This window comes from Nasonia vitripennis, chromosome 2 (genome assembly GCF_009193385.2).
Source record: "Nasonia vitripennis strain AsymCx chromosome 2, Nvit_psr_1.1, whole genome shotgun sequence".
Taxonomy (NCBI): Eukaryota; Metazoa; Arthropoda; class Insecta; order Hymenoptera; family Pteromalidae; genus Nasonia; species Nasonia vitripennis.
In genome coordinates, this window is record NC_045758.1 from 12,933,037 (window position 1) to 12,959,562 (window position 26,526).

Genomic DNA, 26,526 nt, shown 5'->3' on the forward strand with positions numbered 1-26,526 from the left:
TGCACTTGAGCACGCGTATAGCGCTGTGCAGCGCGGAGCATGTGCGTATAACAAAACAACCGCTAAAACTCGCTTTCTAAGTAGTGCAAGCGACTTTGCGCTCGCGAGCTGACTTACTTCCGGAAACGGCTTCCTGCTCTTGTAGCCGAGGTGATATTGGAAGGGAAAATTTGCATCAGACTAATTGATGTTGTTTGTTTTACAAGATTGTTCAATTCGACGAGTGAACGAGCAAAAAAATGTTGCATACCAAAAAGAAAGAATTGATCCACCAAACTAGCAGACATTCACACAGCTGCAGTACCATTTCGATTTTCCCGTTTCATCTAGCCGCTCGTCCCGCAACGCAGCAGCAGCAGTAGCGAAAAGTCCGGTCCAGCAGGGGTGAAACAATACGCAGAATCTCGCTTCCGCCGCGGCTTTTTCTCACGCGCTCTCTCAATCCCGTAGCGATGCGCCGTATACATAGACACTGTCCACCATCCCCCCGTATTCGCCGCTGAAACCAGAATCTCACCTCTGGCGCAACCCCTTCTCGATCTCTCTCTCTCTCTCTCTCTCTCTCTCTCTCTCGTTCCTAGCATCTCTCTGCGCTTGACCGTTGTCCAGTTCTCAGCAGCATCATCCCTCCGGATCCCGTGAGAGAATGTCCGAGCTGGAGTAGAGCGAGAGAGAGAGAGAGAGAGAGAGAGAGAGAGAGAGAGGATATAAAAAACTGGTCCAGCGCGCGAATCTCGCGATTTCCACGGAGTGGGGGCAAATCTCGCTCTCGAGCCTCGCACTTCCGACTGGCGCGGATGCCTCGCTCATTTGAGTTTCGACTTTGGTTTATTTCACTTCTTCTGGCGCCAAGTGCCGCCGAGCGAGAGATTTTTATCAGAGCTGAAGGGAAACTCGGATTTTCATTTTTCTTCCTTTCGGTGGTTTCGGTGTGAAGTGCGCGCGGCGAAGACGGACGATGTAGCGATTTCGCCGCTGAGTGGAACTATGCGATGGGAATGAGTTTCAGTTATTCCGTTTCTGTGCAGTGTGATATGATAATGGATCGAAGCCACCCCGGAGATTTTATTCGTGCTCGTTTACGCCTGAGCGGAGCATGATTAAAATCAAGATTCGCTACAAGATTATTCGAAAGTTTCACCGAACGAAGAGTGCCCGCTCTAAATAAACTAGCCTTGCTCGATTTCTCGTCGCGTTTCGGTCGCCTTTTTCAATACAGTTTCCAGTTAGCGCGTGTGAAATTTTTATCTCGTCCGCTGATTCTCTCATCTCGCGTTATTGAATTTAAAGCTCGGTTTGTCGAGCGATCACTATTGCATGGGACCGCGTCGAGACTGGGGAAAAAATACGCGCGCGAATTTATCTTTAGCCCGCGGACGCCCAACGTGTACGTATATTAAAAGCAGCCGTTGAAAATAAAGAGACCAATCGGTCCGCGTCTAATCGATAGAGCGACGATAAAGAAAACGGACGCGCCCAAATACCCTATACCCGAAACTTAATTTCCCTTCAACCGTCGTCCTCTGGAAAAACAAAGCGTTCGCCTCGGCGGCAACCGAGATTTTTCCTCGGCACGACGCATCCGCGAGCGGGAATCCGCCAGTACGCAAACTAGAACCGGGCCAGACGGGAGGGGGGAGACGAGGATCGACTCGCGGGGGTGCCGTGGCGTTTAGTGTTTCAGGGCTTTCAACGTAGAGGGACCGGCTGGCTGCACTCGAAGGAAGGAAGCAAGCAGCAGGAAGGAGAAGGAGAGCATGGAGACGGAAGGAGGAGCTTTTGATCTGCCGGAGCTTTGGAGCCGAGCCAAGGAACGCAGCCGCCGCCGCCGCCGCCGCGGCGCAGCTACTGCCGCAGCTGATATAGGATACAGGATATAGGATACAGGATACGGGATACAGACATATACGTGTGCGCCGAGGAGGACGAGTAGTCCTGCACCGCAACGCCACCGACACGACACCAGCATCGCTAATAAGCCAGCGGAGGCAAAAGAAGACGACGTCTCGACTTTTTATCGATAGAGTAAGTAAGAGACGTTTCCTTTATTTCTTTTAGCCTTTCTCGCCCAGGCCAAGTCGCCCGTAACGACGTTTTCTCTCTCTCTCTCTCTCTCTCTCTCTCTCTCTCTCTCTTTCTCTCTCTCTCGACGTGACGCCAGTGTCTAGTGAATTTACCCTCTCGCGCTTTGCCGCTCTCCTTCTGGGACAATTTCTCTCGCTCGCTCGCTGCAGCTTTATTATTAGATGCCAGCTCTGCTCTCCTCAAGAAGAGCTATGGGTGTCTGTGTATATATATATATATGTGTGTGTGTGTGTGTGTGTGTGTGTACCGTAGACGTATATAGCGTAGACGGCAACGGCGCCTGCCGAGAAGCGACGTATATCAGTGCAGCGGAGAAATTGCCGCGCGAGAAGAATGGGATACGTCATAGGGTATTCCGTGTGATCTCTAATGGCATTATATGCGCGCGAGCGAGAGCTTTGCACGATATCTATATGCGGCGCCGGATGTGCACGCGCAGCCTGCGATTGTCAGATGCACATACGCAAATCCGAATTCGCGCGACGCGATCATTGCCCGAGATTTAATTATCGAATCGGATACTCGAGACTGCTGCGATCGGCTGAGAGGGGGGGGGGGGGGGAATATGATATAAAATTTTCTGCTCTTTCGACGCGCCGCGACGCCGCAGCCGCCGACGACGACGACTGAAATAGGCAAGTAGTCGAACGTGAACCGGTTTTAAAGTCAGGCGATACTCAAGGCTGCTGCCTCTTTTAAGGCTATACGGAATATACATAAATATGATATTTAATAAGGAGTAAAAACTCGCTGCGTGGATCGTCGCGAAAATCCGGCGATAATCGAAGCCGAAAGGCCGACTTCTCGTATCCGTTCCCCCGATCTTCCGCGCGTAATGAGCTCACTTAGCGGCGGAGAAGCGAGCCATATACCTGTATATAACACATACGTGCGCGAGCAGTGCCAGCAGAGCGGCAGCCGTGGGGTGTCGGTGTCGGTGTATATATAAGTGCTCGCTCGCGCGAGCGCGCAGACTCTACCGGGGGGTCCTTAAGCAGCCAGTCCGGCGTATATAGCCTCAGGTAGTCGCACGGGCACGTGTTTCTTTTGCGGTGCGCGGCTCGATCTCTCCCCCCCCCCACTCTCTCTCTCTCTCTCTCTCTCTCTCTCGATTCTTCTCGCGAGCCTTTCTTTTTGCGGCCCACCCGGCCGAATGTGTGTGTGTGTGTGTGTGCGGAGAGGCTCGACTATACACGGGATGGCCAAAATCACTTTGCCGCTGAATTACAGCTGCCCCGTTTGTGCCGGGATTTTTATTGTGCGCGCGCGGTTGGATTTTATAGTGGGCGACGACGCTCGTTTGTAATGCGCATAACGAGACGCGCCGCCGCCTAATCGCTTTAGCGATCGCAGACGCGCAGAAACTTTTCCGGTCTGACGAAGCCGACCGGAAAAGTGTTACCACTCGCCGCGCTCTACAAATAAATCCGACTCGCGCGCTCCGTAGGGCCCCCTCTCCGCGTTCGCTTTAATTGATAAATTCTATAGCTCTCGCGGGCGCGCAAGAGAACGAGAAACAGATCCGCGGCGATTAGAGCGCGCTTTGTCTAACGACGATTAATCCCCGGGGTTAATTTCGTCAATTGCCGAACAAACGAGACGGACGAGAGAGAGAGAGAGAGAGAGAGAGAGAGAGAGAGAGAGAGAGAGAGAGAGAGGAGAGTTTATTAAGGCGACTACGAGGCTACGTGCAGCACACACACACAAAGTCACGGGAGTGAATCTCCCGCAGCAGCAGCGAGGCGCTGCATAGCGAGTCTGTGTGCTGCTGCATATACACAGTGCGGTGTGGCGACGACGGAACACTTGAACTGCGCCGCCGCCTGCACGGAAAGCCCAATTCCGCGCATTGCTACGTAGACGCTCCGAGGTTTCGGAATTCCTTTGTGCGCCGCGACGTCGTCGAGTGTATAACAGCTGTGTACGTGTGTGCGCGAGAAAGAGAGCGAGAGAGACTCGGCGCCCGCGCGCACACATGCTCGAGCGCATTCGCGAGAGAGCGCAGTATGCAGCGGCGGGAGCCTGTTTCGCAGTCGAAATCCCCCTTGCAGCCCCGTGGAGCGAGCGAGCGAGAGAACAAGTCGAAAGAGCCGAGCAAGTGTATATAAGGATATACGGCAGTGCGGCAGCGCGCCGGCGACGAGTTATTGGATTCGCCGCAGAGGTAAAGAATGGGCATTAATTGACGCCGGAGTCGAACTGGTTGCGCGCTCTCGGCTCGCGTATGTACATATACACGCTCGCGCGAGCTGTACGTGCGAGAGTCATTTCATTAGCGCGCGCCGCTGCGTATCGCGATGTCGGCTGTGGCGGCGGCGGCGGCGGCGGCGACGACAGAGACAGCGGCAGCAGCAGGCTGCTCCGTTGGCGTAGTAACGCCTGCTGCTGCTCACACACACACGCACGCGAGCCTCGTCGTCGGCGGCCCCTCTACTCTCTCGCGCGCAGCTGTGCAGTTCGGGCGGCGAGGGAGAGAAGGCCGAGCGCGCGCGCGCGCGCGCACGCGACTGTGTGTGGCCGACGCGCGCCGAGCCGAGAGAGGTACACGTGCGCGCCTACTAGTATGCGTGCGCTGCTCCCCCACTGTGCTCTCTCTCTCTCTCTCGCTCGCTCTTCTCTGTTCTCTCTTTTCTCTCTCTCGCTTTCGTCGTTCGTGCGGAGCCAGAGCTCGGCATTATAGCGCAGAGTTCTCTCCGCGGCTGCAGAAGCGAGTCGTGCTCGCCGCGATAGTGCAGCAGGCAGCGGTCCCGGGCCGCGCGAGTGCACAGTGTCCCATACGTGCAACGCGTGCTGCACTTTCCCCTTTGACACTCGACGCAGCAGCAGCAGCAGCGGTAGCAGTAGTATTATAGCAGTCGCGGCGGACGTCGCACCTGATCCTCGCGGGACGGCCCGTGCGAGCGAGAGCGAGAGAGAGAGAGAGAGAGAGAGAGAGAGAGAGAGAGAGAGAGCGTGCGCACAGACGCTCCAACACGCTCGGCTGCCGCCGCCGCCACCGCCGACGTCGCCTCCCCCACTCCGCGCTCTGCTGAGCGCTCTCCGGCCATCCAGTTGCGGGACCTCTTGATTGAGCGGGATTAGCGCGCGCGCCGCTCTGCCACCGACTCCGGAGAGCAGACGGCAGCCAGTCGCCGCTCCGATCTCGCCCGCCGCCGTCGTCGACGTCGACTATCGTCCTGCTCGCGCTCTCTTATTTTCGCTCCGTCTCGTCGCTCTGTGCTTTGTGTGTTGCTGACGATAGATCCTTCGCTCTGGAGCTTCTTCGCAGCGGATTGGGCTACTGGTCTCGTAAGTTTTCTTCTCATTCTCACCCGCACCTATATATATCGATTTCTTTATCTCTAAAAAACTCGACGACTTTTCTCCGGCCGCCGTCTCGGAATCCCGCGAATCTCTCGCTCGCGCAGCGCTGGCACTTTACAGCGGCTCGTTAAGTTTTTACGGGCGAGCGGCCGCAGTGGTTGGGCCGTCGACGCGGACACGTCTCTCTCTCCCTCTTTCTCTCTCCACGCCGGCTTATACTTTCGGCGTTTTTATTTAGCGTGTCGAAATGTGCAGCGCTACTTCTCTTTCTTCTAGCGCAGGCGTCTTGATTGCGCATTTCGCGCTGTAAATTCTCGCCCGCCTAACTGGTCTCTCGCGTGCATCAGCGCTGTCTCACTCCCTCGCCTCGAGAACGAGGGGGAGTGTGCCCCGCCGCCGCGTATATCGCGTATAAAATCGTGACGGAATTACGGAAATACCGAGAGCGCGGCGCCGCGATCCATCGATTCTCCGCCCTCCACAAGCGCGCTCTCGGCTCTCCTTTTCCTTTTTTACGCGCCGCGCTCTCGCGCCTTTGAGCGCACCGCCGGCCTTTCTCTCGCGCGCGCATCCTCTCCTTCTCCCCGCAACGATTTATAGGAGCCGGACTGCGCTCTCCCGTGCGCTCCTTCGCGCGTCGAGTCGGGAAGGGAAAAAATTATGCGCAATTGTAGCGATCATCGGGAGTCTCGGGAGCGCCGGGCGAAGCGCTAAAATCTGCGGCGTCTGTAGAGAGCCGCGTGCGGAAAACGAAAACGGCATCGCGCTGCTGCTGTGTATATATAGCGTGGGAGGAGGGGGAGGGCTAGAACCGAGTCGAGCGAGAAAGTAGACAGCGCGCGGCAGAGGGGTTGCGGGTGTAGAGAGAGAGAGAGAGAGAGAGCAGTGCATCCGTTCCGGTGGCCGGCGCGGGCCGGTCGCCACACCCGCCCGTTTGGGAATTCAGCTTTAACGGCCGACTCGTCGTCGCGCTCCCCCACTGCAGCATATATACATATATACATATATATATATATATATATATATATATATATATATATATATATATATATATATATATATGTATACCTATACGCGCACATTTTATTTCATTTTTTTCCGTTCCAGTCGCGGAGGTAGTGAAGCGGCCGGGCGCGTTTTATTGTTTGCGCGCTCTGCGCGAAATTTCTTTCGCCGCGACGCTTTTTTCGAGAGGACTCGTTAGTACGGCCGTTTCGCTTTGTGTGCGCGCGCGGCCGGGAAAGTTCGAAGCCCGCCGACTTTCTACGAGTCGGGCTGCCTCGCCGTGTATGAATATTGATGCAACGGTTGCGGCAGCAGTCGATCCTTTGTAATTAAACGCCGCGTGTATGATGCGCAAATATATATATATATATATATATATATATATATATATATATATATATACACACGTGCGTGTGTGTGTGTGTGTGTGTGTAGTCAAAATGGAGCGCGCATAAGCGACACTTGGCAGGTCTCGCGCATCCTTCGAAATGCCGCCGCGAGCGGAAGCGGCGTTATTGCATACGCGCGAAGAATTATATATCGCGCGCGCGCGCGGGCGCCGACGCCAGAGCTGCGGATAATCGCTTCTCTCTCGCTCGCACCTTATATTCAATTAGACCGTCCCGCCGCTGCCGCCGCTGTCTCTGTGTACACAGCGGCTCACGACGCTCTACGTATTTATACACCCGGCGACGGCGGCGGCGGGCTTGACTCTGATGCTTTTTCGATGCGGGGTGACGAGAGCGAGCGAGAGAGGGGAGGGAGGCGAGAATTAGGGGCTGCGCGCAGCGGTGGTTAAGAGCCACGACACATTGATTCCGAACAATGACGGCTTATTTCACACAGGCCCGCGACGCCGCGCAGCCCAGTCACTGTACAATGCGCTCACACACGAAATATGTAACTGCGAGGGCTCCGATCTATATATGTACGCACGGGGGACTCCCGCGGTTATAATCGCGCCGTATATAGCGGCGGGGCGGAGAAAGGGCTTCTTTGAAAATCGGAGGGTTGTGCAACCCGCGTGCGTATGTGTGTGCGGACACACCTACGTCATTACATCAATAACTCGTGTGTCTCGCTCTTTTTGTCGCTCCTCGGCCTGCGTTATTCCGCATGCGGGCACACGTAGGCGCGCTCTGCGGTGTGGCCGCTCGTTATGGATTTTCTGAAGCGCCTTCCGGCCCCGCGGCGTCCTATACAGGCTAATGATTCGTTGGCGTACGAATTCTGATCGTGAATTCTCTTCTCCTTGCTTGCAGATGGAGCATGACCCGTAGCGGCGGATCATCGGCCCAGGAGCGAGTCCAGCTCGGTCCGACAGTGTCGTCGTCGTAGAGACTCTTTCTCTCTCTCTCTCTCAAGAGGGAGAGAGAGTTCGGTGTGAGATAGTGCGTTGGTGAAAGTAAAAGTTACGCGCAGTGAGAACAGTTCTACGCAGCCGGGAAAACGTTTCCTCGACACGACAACTCTAATGGCATCGGCGACGATGGGCCTGCGTCGACGCGTCCAGGTCGGCAGTAGCAGTTCCTCGTCCTCGGTGAGCCCGAGCAGCAGCAGCAGCAGCAGCGGGGGCAAGCGCACGCGCTCGGACAACAACAACAGCCCGTCCCAGGGCAACCTCAACTCGCTGGGCGAGCCCGCGCCGAAGAAGTCCCGCAGCAGCTCCCGAGCGGCCGCACTCAAGGCCAAGGAGCTCGAGATGGCTAAGAAGAGCGCGATCACGGGCCCGCCGCACTGGATGGACCCACGGCCCTACGCCTCGATCGCGGGCCTGACGCCCGAGGCCCAGCGAGCCCTCATCCCCGAGTCCTTGCCGTCGCCCATCGCCTTCATGTCCACGTCGATGGCCACCTTCGTGGGCAACGCGGCGAACCTCGGCAAGAGCCCCTCGGTCTCCTACCTCGACATCAGCAACATGACGGCCCGGCCGCCGAACTGGGACGGGGCCGATGGCAAGAACCCCCTGGCGGGCCTGCCCTTCGCCCCCAGCTCCCTCACCGGCTCGGGGGCCTTCACCTCCACGGCCAGCAAGAGCAGCGGCAGCCCGACCAGCTCCGCGAGCGAGATCGCGCCGAGCCAGTCGACGACGCCGTCGTCTACCTCGACCTCCGGCCAACAGCTGCCCAAGAACTTCCCCAACGACTCGATGTTCAACGCCTACCAGCCGTGGGTGATCAAGACCTACGGCGACCTCGCCAAGACCAAGACCATAACCATCAAGAAGTACGCGAGGATCCTGAGGACCCTGCGGGGCGAGGAGGTGAACAGCGCGGAGAACAGCAAGTTCCGCTTCTGGGTGAAGAGCAAGGGATTCCACATCGGACAGCCCGAGGGCTACGAGGCCAAGCCCGCGGACAGGATCGTCGGCAGGCACGCCGTCACTAATCCCGGCCTCGATCCGCCGCTTTACGTGCCCACTCAGCCGCCGCACAATAAGGTGAGTGCGAGCCGCTATACCTATTGATTTCCTCGTCCCCGAGTAGATACGGCCCGAGCACGGAACGGCCTCTGAAAATTGCCCTCCTCCGGCAGAGTCAAAAGATCGAAGCGCACGCGTCGAGCCCATAATCGTATTCCCGGCGAGCATCCGATGACTTGATCCGGTGACGAAATTCAAGTCGACGTCGAGTCGTCGCCTTTCGGAAAAATCGATGAGCGAGCGAGCGTGGCGCGCGGCGCGGTCCCTTTTGTGCAGCAGTAGCATAGCGGCAGCAGCAGAGCTCGCTCTCGCCCCGCATATTTTATTATGCGCCGCCGCCGAGGCTGTTAACGCGCTTCAAAGGGGCCATAGGATCGCAGCGGCGGGCGCCGCTACTGCAGCAGAGCACTGTGTACTGCGCGCGCGAGAGAGAGAGAGAGAGAGAGAGAGAGAGCGAGCAGCGAGCGCGCGGTGAATTAATCAGGTCTGCAGCCGTCGGCGCTGCACAGAGACTGCAAAGGCTGCAACGCGCTATCTGCCTCTCCCTCTCTCCCGCCGCCGCCGGTATGCATTTCACTCGGGCTGCGCGAGTTTCGCCGCCTTTCTCGCTTATATGGTTCTCTTTCCCCGCCGCCGCGCAGCTCCGCACTTGCAGCCGAGCGAGAGAGACTCTGCTACTTGCGCTGCAGCGGCAGATAAGGTGTCCGCTTCATTACGCCTAATTATACGCGCAAGCGAGTGGCGTGCATTCGTGTGCCGCTGCTGGCGCTGTTCGCGCAGATGGCCTGGGACGCGCGCGGCTATGGCAAAGGCACGCAGCGTACCAGCGCCGGGAGAGGAATAAGGAAGGGGGGAGAGCGAGCGCTCGAGCACTTGCAAATGCGGACTTGGCGTGCCGCTGCTTCAGCCTCGATTTACGATGCGCTCGCCGTCTGATTTTTGCGGAATTATTATTGCCAGCGCGTATACAGGCGAGGAAAGTTTCGATCTACGTAGAGGTATGTTAAGCCGATCGAATTCGGAACAAAGCTCGATAATTTCCGAGAATAAAACAGCGCCGATGAAAATTGCAGCGCGCGGAGGGTCTCTGGTGAGTGATTATATTCCCGTTGGCGCGTTGCGGGCCTCGCCTTATTAGTGCCGTAAAGCGCCGAAGGAACTGGCCCATACCGAGAGAGAGAGAGAGAGAGAGAGAGCGAGCGAGGAGAGAAGAAGATAAAGAGCGCCGAGAAGAGCGAGGGCGAGAGAGGGGGGAGGTGCGGAGCTCGGGAGCGGCCCATACTCATTTTTCACGGTTGACCGTCGACGAGCGCGCGAGCCAATGCGCGCGAGATAAGAATGGAACGGCTCTCTCTCTCTCTCTCTCTCTCTCTCTCGCTCCGCTATCGAGCTACATGGCCGTACAGTTGCCGACGGCGGCGGCGGCAGTGGCACGAGAGAGAGAGAGGGAGAGAGAGAAGCCAGCCAGCCGGTCATTAGTCACTTTCCGAAGCAGAGCCAGAGCCGTGTTATGCCTCTATAGGTATACTCGCGCGCGCTTACACGTCGGATGCTCTATTCTCTCTCTCTCTCTCTCTCTCTCTCTCTCTCTCTCTCTCTCTCTCTCTCTCTCTCTCTCTCTCTCTCGCTCTCGCTCCCTCCGGTTGAGCCCGCTGCGCTGCTAAGCGGCCGAGCCAGGCGCCGACGTCGCGCGCAATTCTCGAGATGGAGTCAGCCAACTCTCAGCCGCTGCCGCCGCCGCAGAGAGGGAGAAATTCCGAGAGCGCCTGCGAGTGTTTATCTCCTTCTTCTTCTTCTCCTCGTCGTCGTCTTCTCGACGAGCCTCCTCTCGTCCCTCTGCTTCTCTCCTTCTTTATTATCCGATTCCTCCGCAGCGCGCATAGCGTCCGAACTTTTAGCATTGACGTCTTTTCTACTTTTTCGGAGCAGCTATCCCGAAGCTGCATAGCGTCCCTCTCTCTCTCTCTCTCTCTCTCACAATATATATTCCTAAGCCTGCGCGCGCCTATCTTGATTGAGAGAGGGAAGCACGGCGGCGGGGAACTTGTCATTGATCGCGACTACGCCGCCGAGCGCCGCTATAAAGGTCCCGTACAAGTATACGGCCGGCATTTTTCCCGCTACTGTCGGCGGCGCGATAAACCGCGTGCGAGAGACTTTTTACCGAGGCTCTATGCTCGAGGATACTGCGACGACGCTTTTTTCTTTCCCGGCGGCGGCGGCGGCGGCGGCGGCAGCACTTGTAACCTTTTTCTGATTAATGAGAACGAAAGTTTCAGCGGCGGGACGAGCTTTAATACGCTAAAAGCCGCGCTCGCGCGACGATGAATTGTCAAAAAGAGAGCTCCAGACTGTCCCGAGATTTATACGCTCGAATTTTCAGACGGCGACGCGCGTATTTGACGCTGATACGTCTGCAGTTACTTAGGCCACACTTATGACGTGTATATATATATATATATATATATATATATATATATATATATACGTCGTCTCTAGCAGCCCGGAATTCGAGACCGAGCTGCAGCGAGCGGGCCGAAAGCCGGCCCTCCGTGTAATTTCAATCGCATAAAAAGCCGCGCGCTGATTAAAGTCGCTCGCGCGAAATTAGTAGCCTCGAAAGGCCGACCGCAGCGCGCCGGCGTATATAATAGCCGCGCGCTCGCGCTCTCGCGTTAATCGTCGGGATATATCCTTGTGCCGCGGCTGTATAGATATATACACGCGGAGGTGTACCGGGCGACGAGTCGAGGGACGAGAGAGAAAAAAGGATAGGCGGCAGGTAAACAGGCCGAACCTCCCCGGAGACGAGCTAATGGGCCGCGCCGTTGAAGGTACTTTATCAGGAAGGACGCCCGCGCGCGCGAGAGAGGGACCCTCGTTACCGGCCGCCCGCGCGACAACCTCCAGCTCTCTCCCTCCGGCTTGTCTGTGTGTAGGTATATGGGCACGAGGACGCGCGCATAGTATATAGGAAAGGCTGCAGGCTTGGAAAATTCGAGGACGTCGGGAGGTTGCGGATGATCGACCGATCGCGGAGCGACTTGGCCTAGATCAGTCCGCTGGGTGGGGGAGGGCTCGAGCTACTCCTCCATCCGCAGACAAAAGAAGTCTCGGAACAACGCAGAGTCGCGAGGAGAGTGTAAAAATTCGAAAAGTCCGCTTCCTCCTGTCGATCCCGAGGCGCGAGATGCTCTCTCTCTCTCTCTCTCTCCCTCTCTCTCTCTCTCTCTCTCTCTCTCTCTCCCTCTCTCTCTCTCTCTCTCTCTCTCTCTCTCTCAATCAGTTGAATTAAGAGCGGCGCGTCGATTCGTCGCGGATCGATGACGCTGCGGGAAAAAAGAGGAGCTCCTTGTGAAGTTTCTCTCCGCTCAGCGCGAGAGAAAAAAGGAGAGCGCGGCTGCGAATCCCCGTTATCGTCGCCGCTCTCGTAACGAGTCGTCGTCGCCGGGCGCGCGATGGAAAAACAAGGCCGCGACGAAAAAAAAGGCGCGTGCATGCGCGCAACGAGTAAATCTCTTTCTGAAATGAGAAAACCCATAACAATCCCAAGGCCGGGGCCCGTTCGTTAAAGAGTCCTCTCGTCGTCGTCGTCGTCGTTGCATTCCTGCGTAAATTTGCGCCGCGCAGCTACTGCATCTCTCCGCGGCGGCGGCCGATCTCGAGAACGGGCCGCCGGCAATTAGTAGCGGGCCACCGCGCCGCCAAGGGAACGCCGAGAGACCACGTCCGCTCTTTCCTTTCTCTCTCTCCCACGAGAGAGCAGCGGCGCGGCTGGTGCTCGAGGCAAGAGAGCGCCGGCGTAAAAAGAGGCGCGCGCAAAAGCGAGTAAAAAGAGCGAGAGCCGAGCGGGAGAGAGAGAGAGAGAGAGAGAGAGAGAGAAGCCGCGGGCTTTTTGTCCCGCCAGCAGCAGCCGACACAAAAATAGATCCTCCACGTCTTTTCGCCTCGGCCCTTTCCCGTCTCTCTCTCTCTCTCTCTCTCTCTCTCTCTCTCTCTCTCTCTCTCTCTCTCTCTCTCTCTCTCTCTCTCTCTCTCTCTCTCTCTGATCGTATAGCAGCGGCGGCGGCTGTCGCGAGGTTGTTAGAGCGATAGAGGCGGGGGAAGAGCGGGAGGAGAGATGAGCGCGATAGAGCACGACGCCTCCGACTCGTGATCCCTATCCGCCTCCTCCACCTCTTTCGCACTGCGCGGAGCTACGGATGCGCGCGTGTGTGCATACGTGTCAGGGTAGAGGACGGACGCGGGGCAAATCGCCGCGTGCGTGTGTGTGTGCGTATCGACCCCATCTTCCCCCCCCCCCCCTTTACCGCTCGGCTCTCCGGTGCTGCGGCTATCCCGAAGGACTCGAGAGCTTTTTTCCCTCCGCCGCGCGCCGCACGTCCCAGATCCGATAACTCGATTTGCGCCCAGCTTCCGGCCAGCTTCCTCTACGTGTGCCCCTGTGTGTGTGTGTGTGTACGTACCTACGTACGCCGGCTACTCTACTCTTTTTGCCGCACGACAATTTCATCTTTATTCATGCGGCACGTGTTCGCTGCTATGTGTAATTGACGACGGCAGCGGCGACACGGCGCAGTGCAATGGGATGAGCGAGAATATAAGGAGGACGAGCCGTCGGTTTCTCGGAAAAGCTACCGTGCGCCGGCGATTATCGCGTGCGCCGCGGCTATTCTCTCTCTCTCTCTCTCTCTTGGAGCGTTTGTGAAAATTATGCAATCCCGTCGGCCGACCTCAAAACTCGTTTTCCCGCATCGCTGTGCTATGCTGCGCAGGAAAGCGCGCTCGCGGCGATCAAAACTCGACGAGAGAGACGTGCACTTTTTTCCGCGAGCCGAGCTAGACTTAATAATAACTTACGTAATAAACGAAGGTCGCATCGCTACGACCTTCCGATAATTGCCGGAGCGCGAGAGGCGCGCGTACTTTATGCTCCTTTTCTGCGTTTTCTGCGTCGCTGAGCGCGCGCGGGCGCCGCGGATAGCATAATGCTGGCATAACGAAGCGAAGCGCCTTAATCGGCGGCGTAATTCCGAAATTGATAAGGTAATTCGAGCTACAAACGAGGCCGGCCGGGCAATATTCAAATTAAAAAGCGCCGAGCAGAGGAGAGCTACAAAGTTGGCCGTGGATAATTGGAGGGTCGTCGTCGTCGCCGGAATCCGCCTCTCGAAAGAGAAAGAGAAAGAGAAAGAGAGAGGGAGAGAGAGAGAGAGAGAGAGAGAGAGAGAGAGAGAGAGAGAGAGAAAGGAAGAGAAGAGGAGAGGAGGCGAGGCACTCGGCCGCGGGATAATGGAAAGAGATGAATAGATCTGTCTGGATTCGGCGCGATGTTTGCGTGCGAGAGCCGAATAAAGGCGGCGCCGCGCGCGCGGGCCGGCAAGACAGACGCACGCACGCATGCACACGGACGGACGCGCAGAAAAACCCGGAGAGGATCTAATGAAACAGGTTCTCTCGCGTCGCGTAATGGGCCGTGTAGGTGCGAGGTTTCGCGCGTGAAATTAGATTCATCTCGTTCCGCCAAGCAGAGTGAGAGAGACGCTTTTTGTCAACGCGATTCGCTCCCTCGGTTTGATTGGATTTCCACGTTCGTATCTGGCTATATAGAGCGCGCGAATTCAAACGAGCAGTGCGAATTAAATACTTTGCGGAGCTTTCACCGCGGAGATGAGCGCGAGCTGCGAGGGGAAAAAGTCGGCGATCCGTCCGAGAGAGAGGAAAGCTTATTATCTTCGGCGGAGTAAACTCTCGCGGCGGGACGGTGTTAAAAAGAAGAAGAAGAAGAAGAAGAAGGAGCAGCAGCAGCCGTGGAAGAGGGGAAAAAGCGCAGCGAGCGAAAGAAGTCGGCGGAATGAGCAAGTGGGAGCTGCTGCCGCTGCAGCGGCGCGCTGCTGGGAATTACATCGAGTTTGAGAACGAGCCGCGCGCGCCGCTTCGAGTATCGCAGTTTCCAGACTTCCTGCTGCGCTCGCAACTTTTTCCCGGCGTTTGCAACCTCGTTTTCCGGCCAGCACGTACATAGGCGACGCAGTAGCTATAGCGCGTGTGTCAAAATTCGCGGGTATCAATAGGCGCACTAGCTGCTGTTAATCGCAGGCTTAAAATATCAAATTCCCAGCGGCTGCGGCTAAAAAGTCCGAGAAACGCAAGATCAGCCTCGATAAAACATTCACGAACGCGGCCGGCGCACACACCGACACACACTCCTCTCTCAGCTCTCTTCTCTCTCCCACCACGCTCTTCTTCCACGTCGGCGGCAGCCGCCGCGTCTCTATCTCCATCTCCCAGCCCGCCGCTCGCCCTACTCGGCGGTGTGCTCTTTCGTGTCTATATCAGCCGGCTCGCATGACGCTGCAGCAGCCGAGATTATTATCGCCTTTCGAACCTGACTACCGCGACGTAATGGCATCGCCGCGCGCGAGCTCGCTCGCTCTGATCAATGAGCCGCTGCTCTCTATTATACATGCGCGTGTGTCTGCGGCGCTAATCCTTCTACTGCTGCCGCTGCTGCTGATGCTGTTCGGAAATAAACGTCGTAATTAAGCGCGCAGTTGTGTGCGTCTGTGTACGTGCGCGCGCGCGCGCGCTGATAAATAAATTTTCTCGGATGCGCGATAATACGAGCGCGCGGGCCAAAACGAGGAGTTTATTTTAATATATATCAGCAAGCGTGCGCGCAGCGCTGGTAACTCTGCTGCCCGGAGCCATCCACGCGCGAAAAGCTCGGGATTAAACGGCTGAAAATCACGATTGGCTTTCTACCGGGACGCGCTGCTGCCGACGCTCTCTGCACGCACAATGGCACGACAATTCCCCGCCCCGCTCCGTAGCGGCAGCAGTCGCTCTCCCCGCGTATATCCCTCGTGCGCTGCATGCTCCTATACACCTATATATATATATATATATATATACAGCGCGCGACGAGTGAGAGCATAAGCGTTGAATGCGCGCGTTCTATCTGCGGGCCGTCACGCTGATGACACACACGCGCGAAAACCGTTCCCGGGTTATTGTTTATATAGATATATCGAACGCTCTCGGGCGATGCATAATTTACGCACGCGCGCTGTATTTATGTACTTCTGTCTCTCCGTCGGTCGCCCCCGCGATGAGCCGCGCGTGTAATCTTCGAGGCATCGGAACATTTAGTTTGAGAGAGAGAGAGAGAGAGAGAGAGAGCTGGGATGTATGTGTGCGCGAGGTAGACGTCTGGGAAGTTGGCGTTAATCTACTAATGATATACAATTCCGAGCTGCAAAGGGGTCGGAACGAGAGCGTCGGCGACGAGCTTTAGCTTATCTTAAATGAATGTAAATCGCGGCTACGTGCGCGCGTATATATGCTATATGCGCAAAACGATGCACAAAGCGCGCGCGGGGTTATAACAAAGCGCGGGCCGAACGAGGGAAACGTCGTGGAAATAGTTACTCTCGTCGCCCGGCTACACGCGCAGCTTCTATGTATAGCGCGTCGCCGGGTAAATGATGTATTTTACTGCAGCGGTGTGCGCGGGAGCGTGTAGGGAAAGAAGAAGTTTGTTAGTCTCTCTCTCTCTATCTCTCTCTCTCTCTCTCTCTGCCGCGGCGGCTTCTGCTGCCAGCTCTAATAGACCAATAAACACGGCCGCGAACTCGAGATTACTCGGAATCTGACTTTACGATCGGCCGGAACACACTTCTCTCTTTTTTTACGAATATACGACGAAACTATTCGACGCGGGACGGAAGAGAGAGAGAGAGAGGGAAAAAAATCGATTGCGTCGAGGGCTTATCGAGCTATTCGTCGGCCGCGCGATCTCGCGATGTTCGTATAAACGGAGGGGGAAAAGGTATACGCGCGCGAGCGGGGTGTGACTAAAGCAAACAGAAATCCGAGACGACGCCGGCAGACTGTGCTGTTGACTGCGGATCACCACCACCACCACCGCCACCAACCACCCTCTTGGCTTCCTGTGTACGCCGCGTCGAGGAAACGCGAGCCCTTTTCTCACAATGGAAGCCCTTTTGCCGCTCTCGCTGCGCGATCCGCCTGTCGTCGTTCGCTCCGCGGAGAGAGAGAGAGAGAGAGGGGGGGGGGGGAGGAAAATCTCGCGCGGTAGTTCTTTTCATCGCTGGAACTATTAGCGCACCCCGAGTATTATATACGAGCTGCTGTAATATTGTAATCCTCGAAAACTCGCAAGACGGATGCGCTATTCGTGTCGACAGCGCTACGCTTTTATATTCGCTTCAGGGAAGTAAAAATGTTTCGCTCAGGCCATAGTGAATTTGCAACGCGCGCTAATTAAAGCGCAACACGCGTATCTCTTTCCCTCTCGCGGCGACGCGCGGCGAGGCTTTTTCTTCCTGGAAAGATTTCCGAGAGCCGGGACGCTCTCGGCCATTCTCATCCACACACGCGCGCGCGAGTACGTATGTATCGTGTGTTCCCAGCAGCAGCAGCAGCAGAGTCGAGAAAGTTTGAGATGCCGAAGCAAAGTTCGGACCGCACAGCGATCATCTCGTTCCACTTGCAGTCTCGGGGTGTCCCGTTCGCGTCTCTCGCTCTGTATATACGACTTTTAAGCCGTCCCGCAGAACTACTGTCTAGATATACATCTCTCTCGGAGTCAGACGACGACGACGACGACGACGACGACGACTGCTGTGGGGTATATAACGCTCCTGTTCCCTCTCGTTGAGACGACGTCGAAGGCGGCGGGAAGAGCGATTAAAACGACGAGGCGCGCGAAATAGCCGTCCGAGAAATGGGAACGATTCCGCTTGCGGAGACGCGATCTGTCACGATCCGCAAAGAGCGCGTCGGGAAATAGCGAGGATCAGCTCACTGCGACGGAGCGACGCACGCGCTATACGTGAAAAATCGCAGACGCGCACGCTCTCCTCGCTCGCATATTCCGCCGCTATTTCCGTCCATCCGCGCGAATTTCGGAGAGTCTGCTCCGCGCGAGTATTGAAAGAATTGCAATAAAACGAGCGAGCGAGAACCGCCCCGCAAGCGAAGAAGAAAAAGGAGAATAGAGGGGGCCGCCGCCGCCGCCGCAGTCGCCCGCAGCGATTCCCAGTAAGTCTCTCGCTCGCTCTTTCTCTCTGAACGGTAAGGAACGAAGCTGCAATAATTTATTCAGTTTAGGCCTGCTGTCAGAGAGAGAGAGAGAGAGAGAGAGAGAGAGAGAGAGAGACAGAGAGCCGCGCGCGCGTCGTGTGTATAATGCCACAGTGCGCGAGCGGTAGTAGTCCCGACGCGATCGTCAACGGTAATGTGTACGTGGAAGTCGCCCCCTACTACTGCTGCAGCACTAGCACACTCCTTCACCGCCCCGGGCTCCATAGGTGCGGAATTATTGCGCGAGAGACCGAGAGCGTCTGCCTAATTTAGGCTCTCTCTCTCTCTCTCTCTCTCGGCTGCATAGCAGCGAGACTCTCTAGACCTTTGCCGCCGTACCCGATGTGTAATGGAGAGACGATCGAGCGGCCGAGACTGGAGCTCTAACAATGTCATTATACGCCGAGCGAGGGATGCTGGCTGCTGCTGCAGATGATACGCCTTACCAAGCCGTTCCCTTCACTCCGCGCGAGTTTGCAAAGTTTATCGTCGATTTTAACAATCCCAACCGGATAGTTTGACAAGAAGCCCGCGCAATCTGTGCATAGTTCATACAGCACTTTTTCCCATCCCGTCGCTACACGCATGCGATAAGCCACGGGTCGTCGGCCACTTAGTATCGATTCGTCCTTTGCAGATAGCGCGCACACATCCCGAGGAATTCGCACGTATACGCGTGCGCTGGCATTATCGGTTGCCGATAATAGACTCTATCTATGGAGGAAATCCCTCGCGTATACGGCAGCCCTTTCGTCTCCGCTCGGCGGCACAGCTGCGCGCATAGAATATTTATAGCCCCGCCGGCGGCAGACTTAATTGTGCCGCAGGGTATACCCGCTCGCTGGCTCGCGCCTTTATTCTTTCACGCTCGCGCGGCTTTCTTCTTCCACGGCCGCGCTGCGGCAGCTCTTAATTGATCCCCGACTTGTTGATGCCGTCGCGGGGCCGTTCGCGGGAAAATTAGCGCTGCTTATATTACGCGCCGGAGAAATTCCGGCTGCTGGCCGTGTACCGTATACTTTTACTTTCGAGTCCGGCGCTTTTGGCCGAACGGGAATGTCCCTCCCTCTCTCTCTCTCTCTCTCTCTCCGTCCATTCTTTCCGTCCCGGCAGCACACACACACACACACACACGCGCGCGCACACACACACACACACAGAGTCCGCGAATACCCAGAAAGCGAGGAGCTATACGGGTATTAAAGCAGCGGCAGCAGCCCGGGCTGACATCCCGCAGCAGCGGCGACGGCGCAGCACTCAACGGGGACTGGTCGTTTATCTAAATGGCTACTGGGTGGTCCAACTCCCTCCGCAGCTCTCCTCTTATTTTTCCTCACTCGCTCGCTTCCTTTACACTCGGCTCTCGCGCCCGACCGCCACAGTCGTTGTATACAGTATACGTGTGCGCGCACGAGTCTGGCCTCTTTGTTTGCGGGCCGAAACCAAGCCAATCAACGCTGCAGCTGCATAAGCGGAAAAGGATCACTTAGCTTGGGGAAACAAACGCGCCGATAGCTCCGGATATGGAGCTGCATTCGTATTCTACGGGTGCGAAATGGCGCACGGACGCGATACATTATAATGCGGAGCAGATCTGAATGCGTGCGAAAAAATGGGTCGGGCTGCGCAGAGAGAGCGGAAAATAAAAGCAAGAGGGCTTTTATTCAGTACAGCAAGAGAAAGAGCCGCGCGCGAGCGAGCGGGTACAGCGATCATCGATTACATCGGCGCGGCGGCGGCGTGTAAAAGGCGATCGATGGCACTTTCGCGACGGGCCGCGATTTTATCTCTCTCTCTCTCTCTCTCTCCCTCCCGACTGCCGCGGGCCGTCCAATCACTCGGCACGCTGCCGCCGATAATATACGCGGCCGCGCGAGCAGATGGACAATGAGCTACGTGAGGGTAGATCCTATCGTCTTCCATATACTCGTCCCCGCATATGCATACGTACATACGTACACACGCACACGCAAGCGGTGTATATAATATGCGCAAGCGCGCGGCCGTGTGCTCGTCACGCCGGAAGAGGAATCTCCATAATCTCTTAACGATGCCCCGTAAATCTCGCGCTAATGCGGCCGAACCGCGCCGCCGCCACCTGTGTGTCTGTGTTAGCCTCGTGATCTCTCTCGTCGGTGTGTGTGCCTGATCGGGCTTTGATCGACCGCTTGTGTGAGCCGACAGCAGCCTTGCGGTGCCGTCGCTGGTTTTTTCTCTCCGCGAGCTTTTCTCGAGGATTTGTCCGGATTTTCTATCCAACACGACGCCGCCGTCGCCGCCGCAGTGCGTTATACACACACACACACACACACCCTTGTCTGTGACATCTGGCAAGTGCCGTGTGTGTGACGCGCGCGTTTTATTGTTTAATCGATGATAGCGCCTTATCGCGCTCGCTTTTAACTCAGCAAACATCGCTCGATCTGTATACGTGTAATTGAAAGCGGAAAAGCTCGAGTAATATGAAAAAGTCAAAGCGCGGACAGATTTAGCTCGAGCAGAGCGCCGACGAGACTCGAGGAGGACGAAGCTCGTTAGACGCGCCATTCGAATGACAGGCGAGCACAGCCCGAGCGTCAAACCGGCTGATGATCGCGCCGCGCGAGCGCACGGATTTGTCCGCCGCCGCCCCCCTCGCTTGTAAGCCGTAAATAGGTACACGCGGCTGCTCTGTACTCTCTCTCTCTCTCTCGCCCTTTCTTTCTTCTCTCTTCCGGCGTCGCGCACTTTTTCCTCCGCCGCCACGTCTCCTGCTTTCCCCCTATCGATTTTTTTCCCGCTCTTTCGCGGGCGCTCTTTTTTCGTTTTCCCCGCAACGAGCGAAAGGTTAACGAAATCATATCGACGCTCGCGCGCTGAGCTAGATGTAATCGCGCTCGGTTACTTAGTTCCGTTCAGCAGCCCGGGCGAGAGTATATAGCAGAGGCACCTTTTTAAGTGCCACCGGGGGGTAAACGAGCTGCAGCCGCCGCTGCGGCTCTCGGGAGCCCCATTAAAAGTGTAATCTACGCGGTTTTAACACCATCTGTTCGATAAGTCGCCGTCGTCGAGCCGTTGCAGCTACGCTGTATAGCTGATTCATGCGGGTTTGCCGGCTGCACCGCGCGCAAATGAGCTGACTGTTTGTTTGCGGCTACCGGCCGATTGACTATTGTTTACACCCCGTGTATAGGCGCAGGATTACGAACCGCTCGTCCCAGTCTCCTGCACACTCATCGGCTGTATTTACATGCGCCGTTACACGTTAGCCAGCAGTGGCGCGTCGATCGTTGTCGCTTGTGTGTTGGAAAAAAGAGAGACAGCGATTCGAGGGATGCAAATGTCGGAAAAGAGCGCGAAGCAGCGGCGACGAGAGGAGCGTAAAAGAAAAATCGATAGGAGCGAACTGCGAGAGGACGAGTCGAGAGAGAGAGAGAGAGAGAGAGAGAGAGAGAGAGAGAGAGAGAGAGAGAGAGAGAGAGAGAGAGCGGAAGGATTTAGCGCGCGGCAGAGAAGAGGCGAAAGCTCTCGCTTTCGAAACGCCGCTAATGGAAACAATGCTCTCTCGTATATAGAGGATCGGCGTCGTCGTCCCGCCTGACCACAATCCCCTAATCAAAGAGCAAGCACCGGAGCGCCGCTCGCGCGCTTCTACGCCGTCCTCTCCCCCTCAGCCCTCTCTTCTCGCTGTGCTGCACGAGTTCGCGCCGCCCACCCTTCAACAGGTGTTTATAGGGAAATACAATAATGTCGCGCATGCGCTGGGAATTTTGCGAAGCCGTAAAGTTCAGCCGAGGATGTGTTCGCTGATCCGAGAGAGCCGATGGATGATGCGCCTTGTTTTGCAGTTTGGGCAGGTACGGTTTCGCGCGTGTGCTGCATATTTCTGCACGCCAATATTATAGTAGGAAATCGTATTTAAGACATAGTCTCCGGTGAATATTCCAAAATGGAATGTTCGTCGATCGCGAAGGTTTCGGCCTCCTCCGAATTTTAAAAAAGAATCATACCAGGCCCCCTAAAGAGCGTCTCTTTCGCAAGGAAATTCACCCCATCTACACTCGACGGGGCAAGCGAAGGGAAAAGCAGAGTCGCCACCTTATCGACGGCGTGTGCACTTATCGTGCGTCGCGCGCGTTGGGGTAAGATTTTCCAAGGTCGGTAACGCAGAAACTGCAGCCCGTCGGTAAATCCTCTGCGAGCTTACTCTCGATTCCCGGTCGACTGAACTACCCTCCGCCAGATGTCGCTTCGATCGTCCCACCCTTTCCTCCCCCTCGATAGGTACATTACCCTACGTAGATACGATATAACTTATTCATACATCACGAGTGATTTCAACGCCTCGCGAGTTGTTAATGTTAATTATTCAATGAATGCAAAACGTACGAATATCGTGCCTAACGTCCTCCCTCTTCTTGCTCCATGTTTCAGGCTCTAAACGGAGCGGAAGGTACGGTGCCACCGGGAAGGGTCTACAAGAAGGTCGCCATAGTCGAGAACTTCTTCGACATCATCCACGCTGTCCACGTCGACCTCGAAGGTCGTCCCGGGAAGCACGCTGGACAAAAGCGCACCTACAGAACGGTAAGCTCGACTTTTTATTTTTTTAAATCGCAATTATCGCCTCTAATTGCCACTTAGCTCTCCTTTGAACGAAAAAACGAATAAACGCGACCGGAAAACGAATCACACTTTGGTTTACACTCCTCGGAACTCGCACTCTGCCGCGTGTTTTCATTTTCCTCGATTATCCGTTTATCCCACACCACGGCTGCATCACAATCTCCCCTCCTCCGCTTTCTCTCTCTCTCTCTCTCTCTCTCTCTCTCTCTCTCTCTCTCTCTCTCTCTCTCTCTCTCTCGTACGGGCGCTCGACGCGCGATCTGCTTGTGATTCAAAACCTCAGGACACTTGTTGCACACTCTAGCTGCTTACTCACACACTCGAGCGAGCGCGCGCTGAAACTGTTTTACGTTAAGTCGGCGTTACACGGCCGCGCGCAATTCATCGAGCCGAGGATCCCTCGAGAATCCGAGTCTCATCCCCCTCTCGCCCCCCCCCCCAACCACCTACTCATTCGAGAATCTCGTCGTCGCCCCGTGTAATGCGAGTCTCTCGCGTCTTCTTGCCGGAAATCAAAATCTGCATTGCAAACGGAGCTTCGAGAGAGAACGCGCGCTAATCAAACCGTCGAGATTATTGAAATCGCGCTTTAATTCGTGCTCGGTTTATTTATCGAGCTGCGCGGCAATTTAATTATAGAAGCGATGCTTGAATTTATCGCGGCTTATTATATTCCATTGATTCTGCTGCGTCTGACTACCCGGGACTGTTTCTACTTGTGCCGGAAGTTCGAACCGAAGGGTTTTTAAAATTTTCTCCCGACTCCTCGACAAACACATAGACACGGCCAATTTTATTTCGATACTTCGAGAAGCAGTTCTACGTAGCGTTAGCTGGCGCGACGGCTGTCGTGACGCGTCAACGATTTTCGGCCGGCTGCTGCTCGCGGAAACTTCGCCGCGGCGAGGAAAGTTCAGTAACGGCGTCCCCGTTTCACACCGAGCTTCGCCGAGTAAATCTTATCGAATTACCCATCGCCCTCTGCTTTGCGCGCGATTGCACCTCTCTCTCCCTCTCGACCTCCCGGAATCTTAATTAAGTCGTCTGCAGAGTGCCAGAGAATAAGAGAGACTGAGAGTGGATCTCTGCTTTTTGATTCCAGATCACAGAGACGTACGCGTTTCTACCGCGCGAGGCTGTCACGCGATTTCTCCTGGGCTGCACCGAGTGCCAGAGACGACCCAGGACGCCCAGCCCCACGAGTCTCGCGGTTTCAAGTCCACCGGCGCCGGCCTCTACGCCCACACCTACGGCCACGACTCCGACACTGACTACCGCTGCTGCTGCGGCTGCTACTACTAGTACTACCACTGCTACGGTAACGACTGAAACTGTAGAAGTTGCCAATACGGAGTTGCCGCCCGTGGAGAAGCCGGACAGTCCGAAGCCGGCCACTGCTCTGACGAGCCCCGAGGGCGAGGCGAAGGAGAGTAATAGCGAGAAGCCCAGGGAGGCCAGTCATCCGCCGGAGAGCGAGAGCCCCGCTGTGGAGATTGTCGAGACGAAAGTAGAGCCCAAGAGCGAGGAGGAGTCGAGTGTTTCAGCTACTGCTGCTGCCCCTGCCACGACTGTCTCTGCTGCTGCCACAACCGGCCAGCAATGCAATACGTCGACCGAGACCGTCAGTTATGCCAGTAGCGGCTGCCAAGTGGTAAACAGCAAACCCAAGATCAGGGACGAGAAGTACAATCCGCTCAGCATAACGAATCTCCTGAGAAAGGATCCACCTGTCTCGAGAAGACCGCCCCTGCCCATCATCACCACAACCTACCAGCACATTCCGCAGCCTCTGACTACCACGACTACGGCGACCACGACCGCACCGACGAGCTGTCTGTCTCCTCCCACGACGAGCCACAGCGGCTTGGCTCACTCTGAAAGTATCAGCAGCAGCAGTCCCTCGACGACGACAACGACGAGCGTCGCTATTCCCAAGAAGCATCGAATTCTGCCCGAGGACCACGTGCGCAGGTCGACGCCGTCGCCGCGAGCAGCGGTTCGACCCTGGAGTCCGAGCGCTGAAACTCCGAAATGCGCGCCCATCGATTACAGCCGATCCATCGTTCCGTCGGCGGCGTCGTATCTCAAGCATCAGCAGGCGGCCAGCGGGCTCGCCCAGAAGACAGTAGCAACGGAGAGTTCCGAGGTAGCCCCGAAAGCAACCGAAGCATCGACCATGGAAGAAACGGCGAAACCAAAAACGGAGAGCGGCAGCGATAGCGAGAGCGAGGCGGACGAGGACAGAGGCTTCGCACCGGCAGCAGGTCTCATCGACACGAACCTCAACCTGCTGGCGACGATCCAGCAGCTGCACTGCCAGGTCATGCTCGCCCTCACCGAACGACTACGTCCGCCCGTAGCCAACAGTCCCTCGGCCGCAACCGCTGCCACCGCCACCAGCAGCAGTAACGGAAGCGCCAGTCAAGATTCCTGAGAAATACCGGCGCCGCCGCCGTCGCAACCCCCGCCAGCCGCGAAGCGATGCAGCTTCAGCATCGACGCTCTTGTAAATAATAAACTGTAAAATAGACGTGGAGGAAGGAGGAGGAAAGTTCAAGAAAGGGGGAGGCGGCGAGCGAGCGCTCGGCACTGTAATTATTTGAGAGGAAGAAGACAGAAGAACGTGGGAGGAGGAGGAGGAGAAGAAGAGAGAAGAAGGCGGTTGTTTGCTCCATTTGTTAGCTGACGTAGAGAGATTATGTCGTAACGTAAAAAAATGTAAACATGTATGTATCGCGCACACACGACCGCATCGTTTCCAGTGATGTACCATTGATTATATAATATATGACGCTATATTTAAAGAATTGCGCATGGGCCTCGAGAGGTGATATGAAAATATATGAAAGTAAAGACACAGACACGTTGTATGCGTACGATTTCATCCCTGCGCAGCCCGCCCCCTCGATGATTCCCAATCCCTTGGCTCTCTCGCGAGCGCAGTCCTTTAAAGCGAGCGCTAAACTGTCGCGAATAATGAAGACATCTGCGCCTCTCTATTCGTTCTACTCTGAAAGTGGGGGGTGGATAGGTCTCTCTCTCTCTCGGAGAATCGATTAAAGGGGACACCCTCGAGCAAAGCGTACGTATGTACTCTCTACCCTCCTACGACGAGCTCGCTATACTCGCGTACACAGCACAATGACCATATTATCGACGTTAAACTGGCGTGACTCCATTCGAGCCTCGATTTGGGCATTTAGCCCAGTGGCTTGCTTTGGTCGTACGACGACCCTTGGTCTCTCGCTCGAAAATTCGGAAATGCGTACGAGTTTTCGAAAACTTATTTCCTGGAGAGAAGGAGAGTGGAAAAACCGAAATTATCCCCGCGAGGGTGACTGCTGCAGCGCACGCGATTCGCAATTCGTATATCGTAGAAAGCGGTGGCAGCGGCGCCTGGGAATCTCTTATTTTCTCGTTCTGCGCGCCGACGACCCCCAAGGATATAGCCGCTGCCACGCCACTAGAATGTAGGGGATCATTTCGGAGATAGCTCGAGGTTCTCTCCTCTCCCTTCTTCTTCTTCCTCTACTTCTGCGCTTCATCCCTCGGTCTGGCTCTCTGCTACGCAGAAGTTGTCGGATGCTGCTGCGGGGATGAAGGGCGAGAGGAGTAGAAGAGTAAGGTTTTAGGTAAAGGCGGCGGAGGTACGGCAGCGCGGATAGCCGAGGGGGGTGGAGTGGAGTGGGTGGCTGCGCGAAACGGGTTCTGGCACAGAGAGAGAGAGAGAGAGAGAGAGAAGCGGGAAAGAGAGAAGCCGGGGTGGAGGTGAGTCTGCAGAGTCTCTCTCTCAGGAGGGTGAGTTTGGCGCCGAGGTGTCGCGCTCCCGCCAGTCCCTCCCCCTCATCTCTCTCTCGCTCTCTCTCCCCCAGCGGCAACCCTCCTGTGCACGGCCCTCGGCTTTCCTTCCTTCCCGCTGCGCTGTAGCTCTCTCTCTCTCTCTCTCTCTCTCTCCCGTCGCCCTGCTTCGCTCTCTCGCTATACTACTGGCGTCTCTC

General features: G+C 56.1%; 1 protein-coding gene across 2 annotated transcripts; it reads left to right on the plus strand.

The window, feature by feature from the left end:
- Positions 1-756: 756 nt before the first annotated feature.
- LOC100678843 (mucin-5AC) lies at positions 757-25,389 on the plus strand. 2 transcript variants are annotated; one of them, XM_016983151.2, is made up of 4 exons: positions 757-2,025; positions 7,656-8,833; positions 22,337-22,489; positions 23,631-25,389. In XM_016983151.2, exons 2-4 carry the CDS (start codon positions 7,868-7,870, stop codon positions 24,960-24,962), a joined length of 2,451 nt encoding a protein of 816 aa, XP_016838640.1. In that variant the 5' UTR covers positions 757-2,025; positions 7,656-7,867; the 3' UTR covers positions 24,963-25,389. The 2 variants fall into 2 exon arrangements, with proteins under 2 accessions (XP_016838640.1, XP_031778541.1); XM_031922681.2 differs by lacking the exon at positions 757-2,025 and adding an exon at positions 4,651-5,373.
- The last annotated feature ends 1,137 nt before the right edge of the window (positions 25,390-26,526 follow it).

Coding starts and splice junctions, on each gene's coding strand:
- LOC100678843 (XM_016983151.2), top strand. CDS start 7,868: ATGGCATCGGCGACGATGGGCCTGCGTCGACGCGTCCAGGTCGGCAGT. Junction 8,834..22,336: donor CTCAGCCGCCGCACAATAAG/GTGAGTGCGAGC, acceptor TCCATGTTTCAG/GCTCTAAACGGAGCGGAAGG. Junction 22,490..23,630: donor AAAAGCGCACCTACAGAACG/GTAAGCTCGACT, acceptor TTTTGATTCCAG/ATCACAGAGACGTACGCGTT.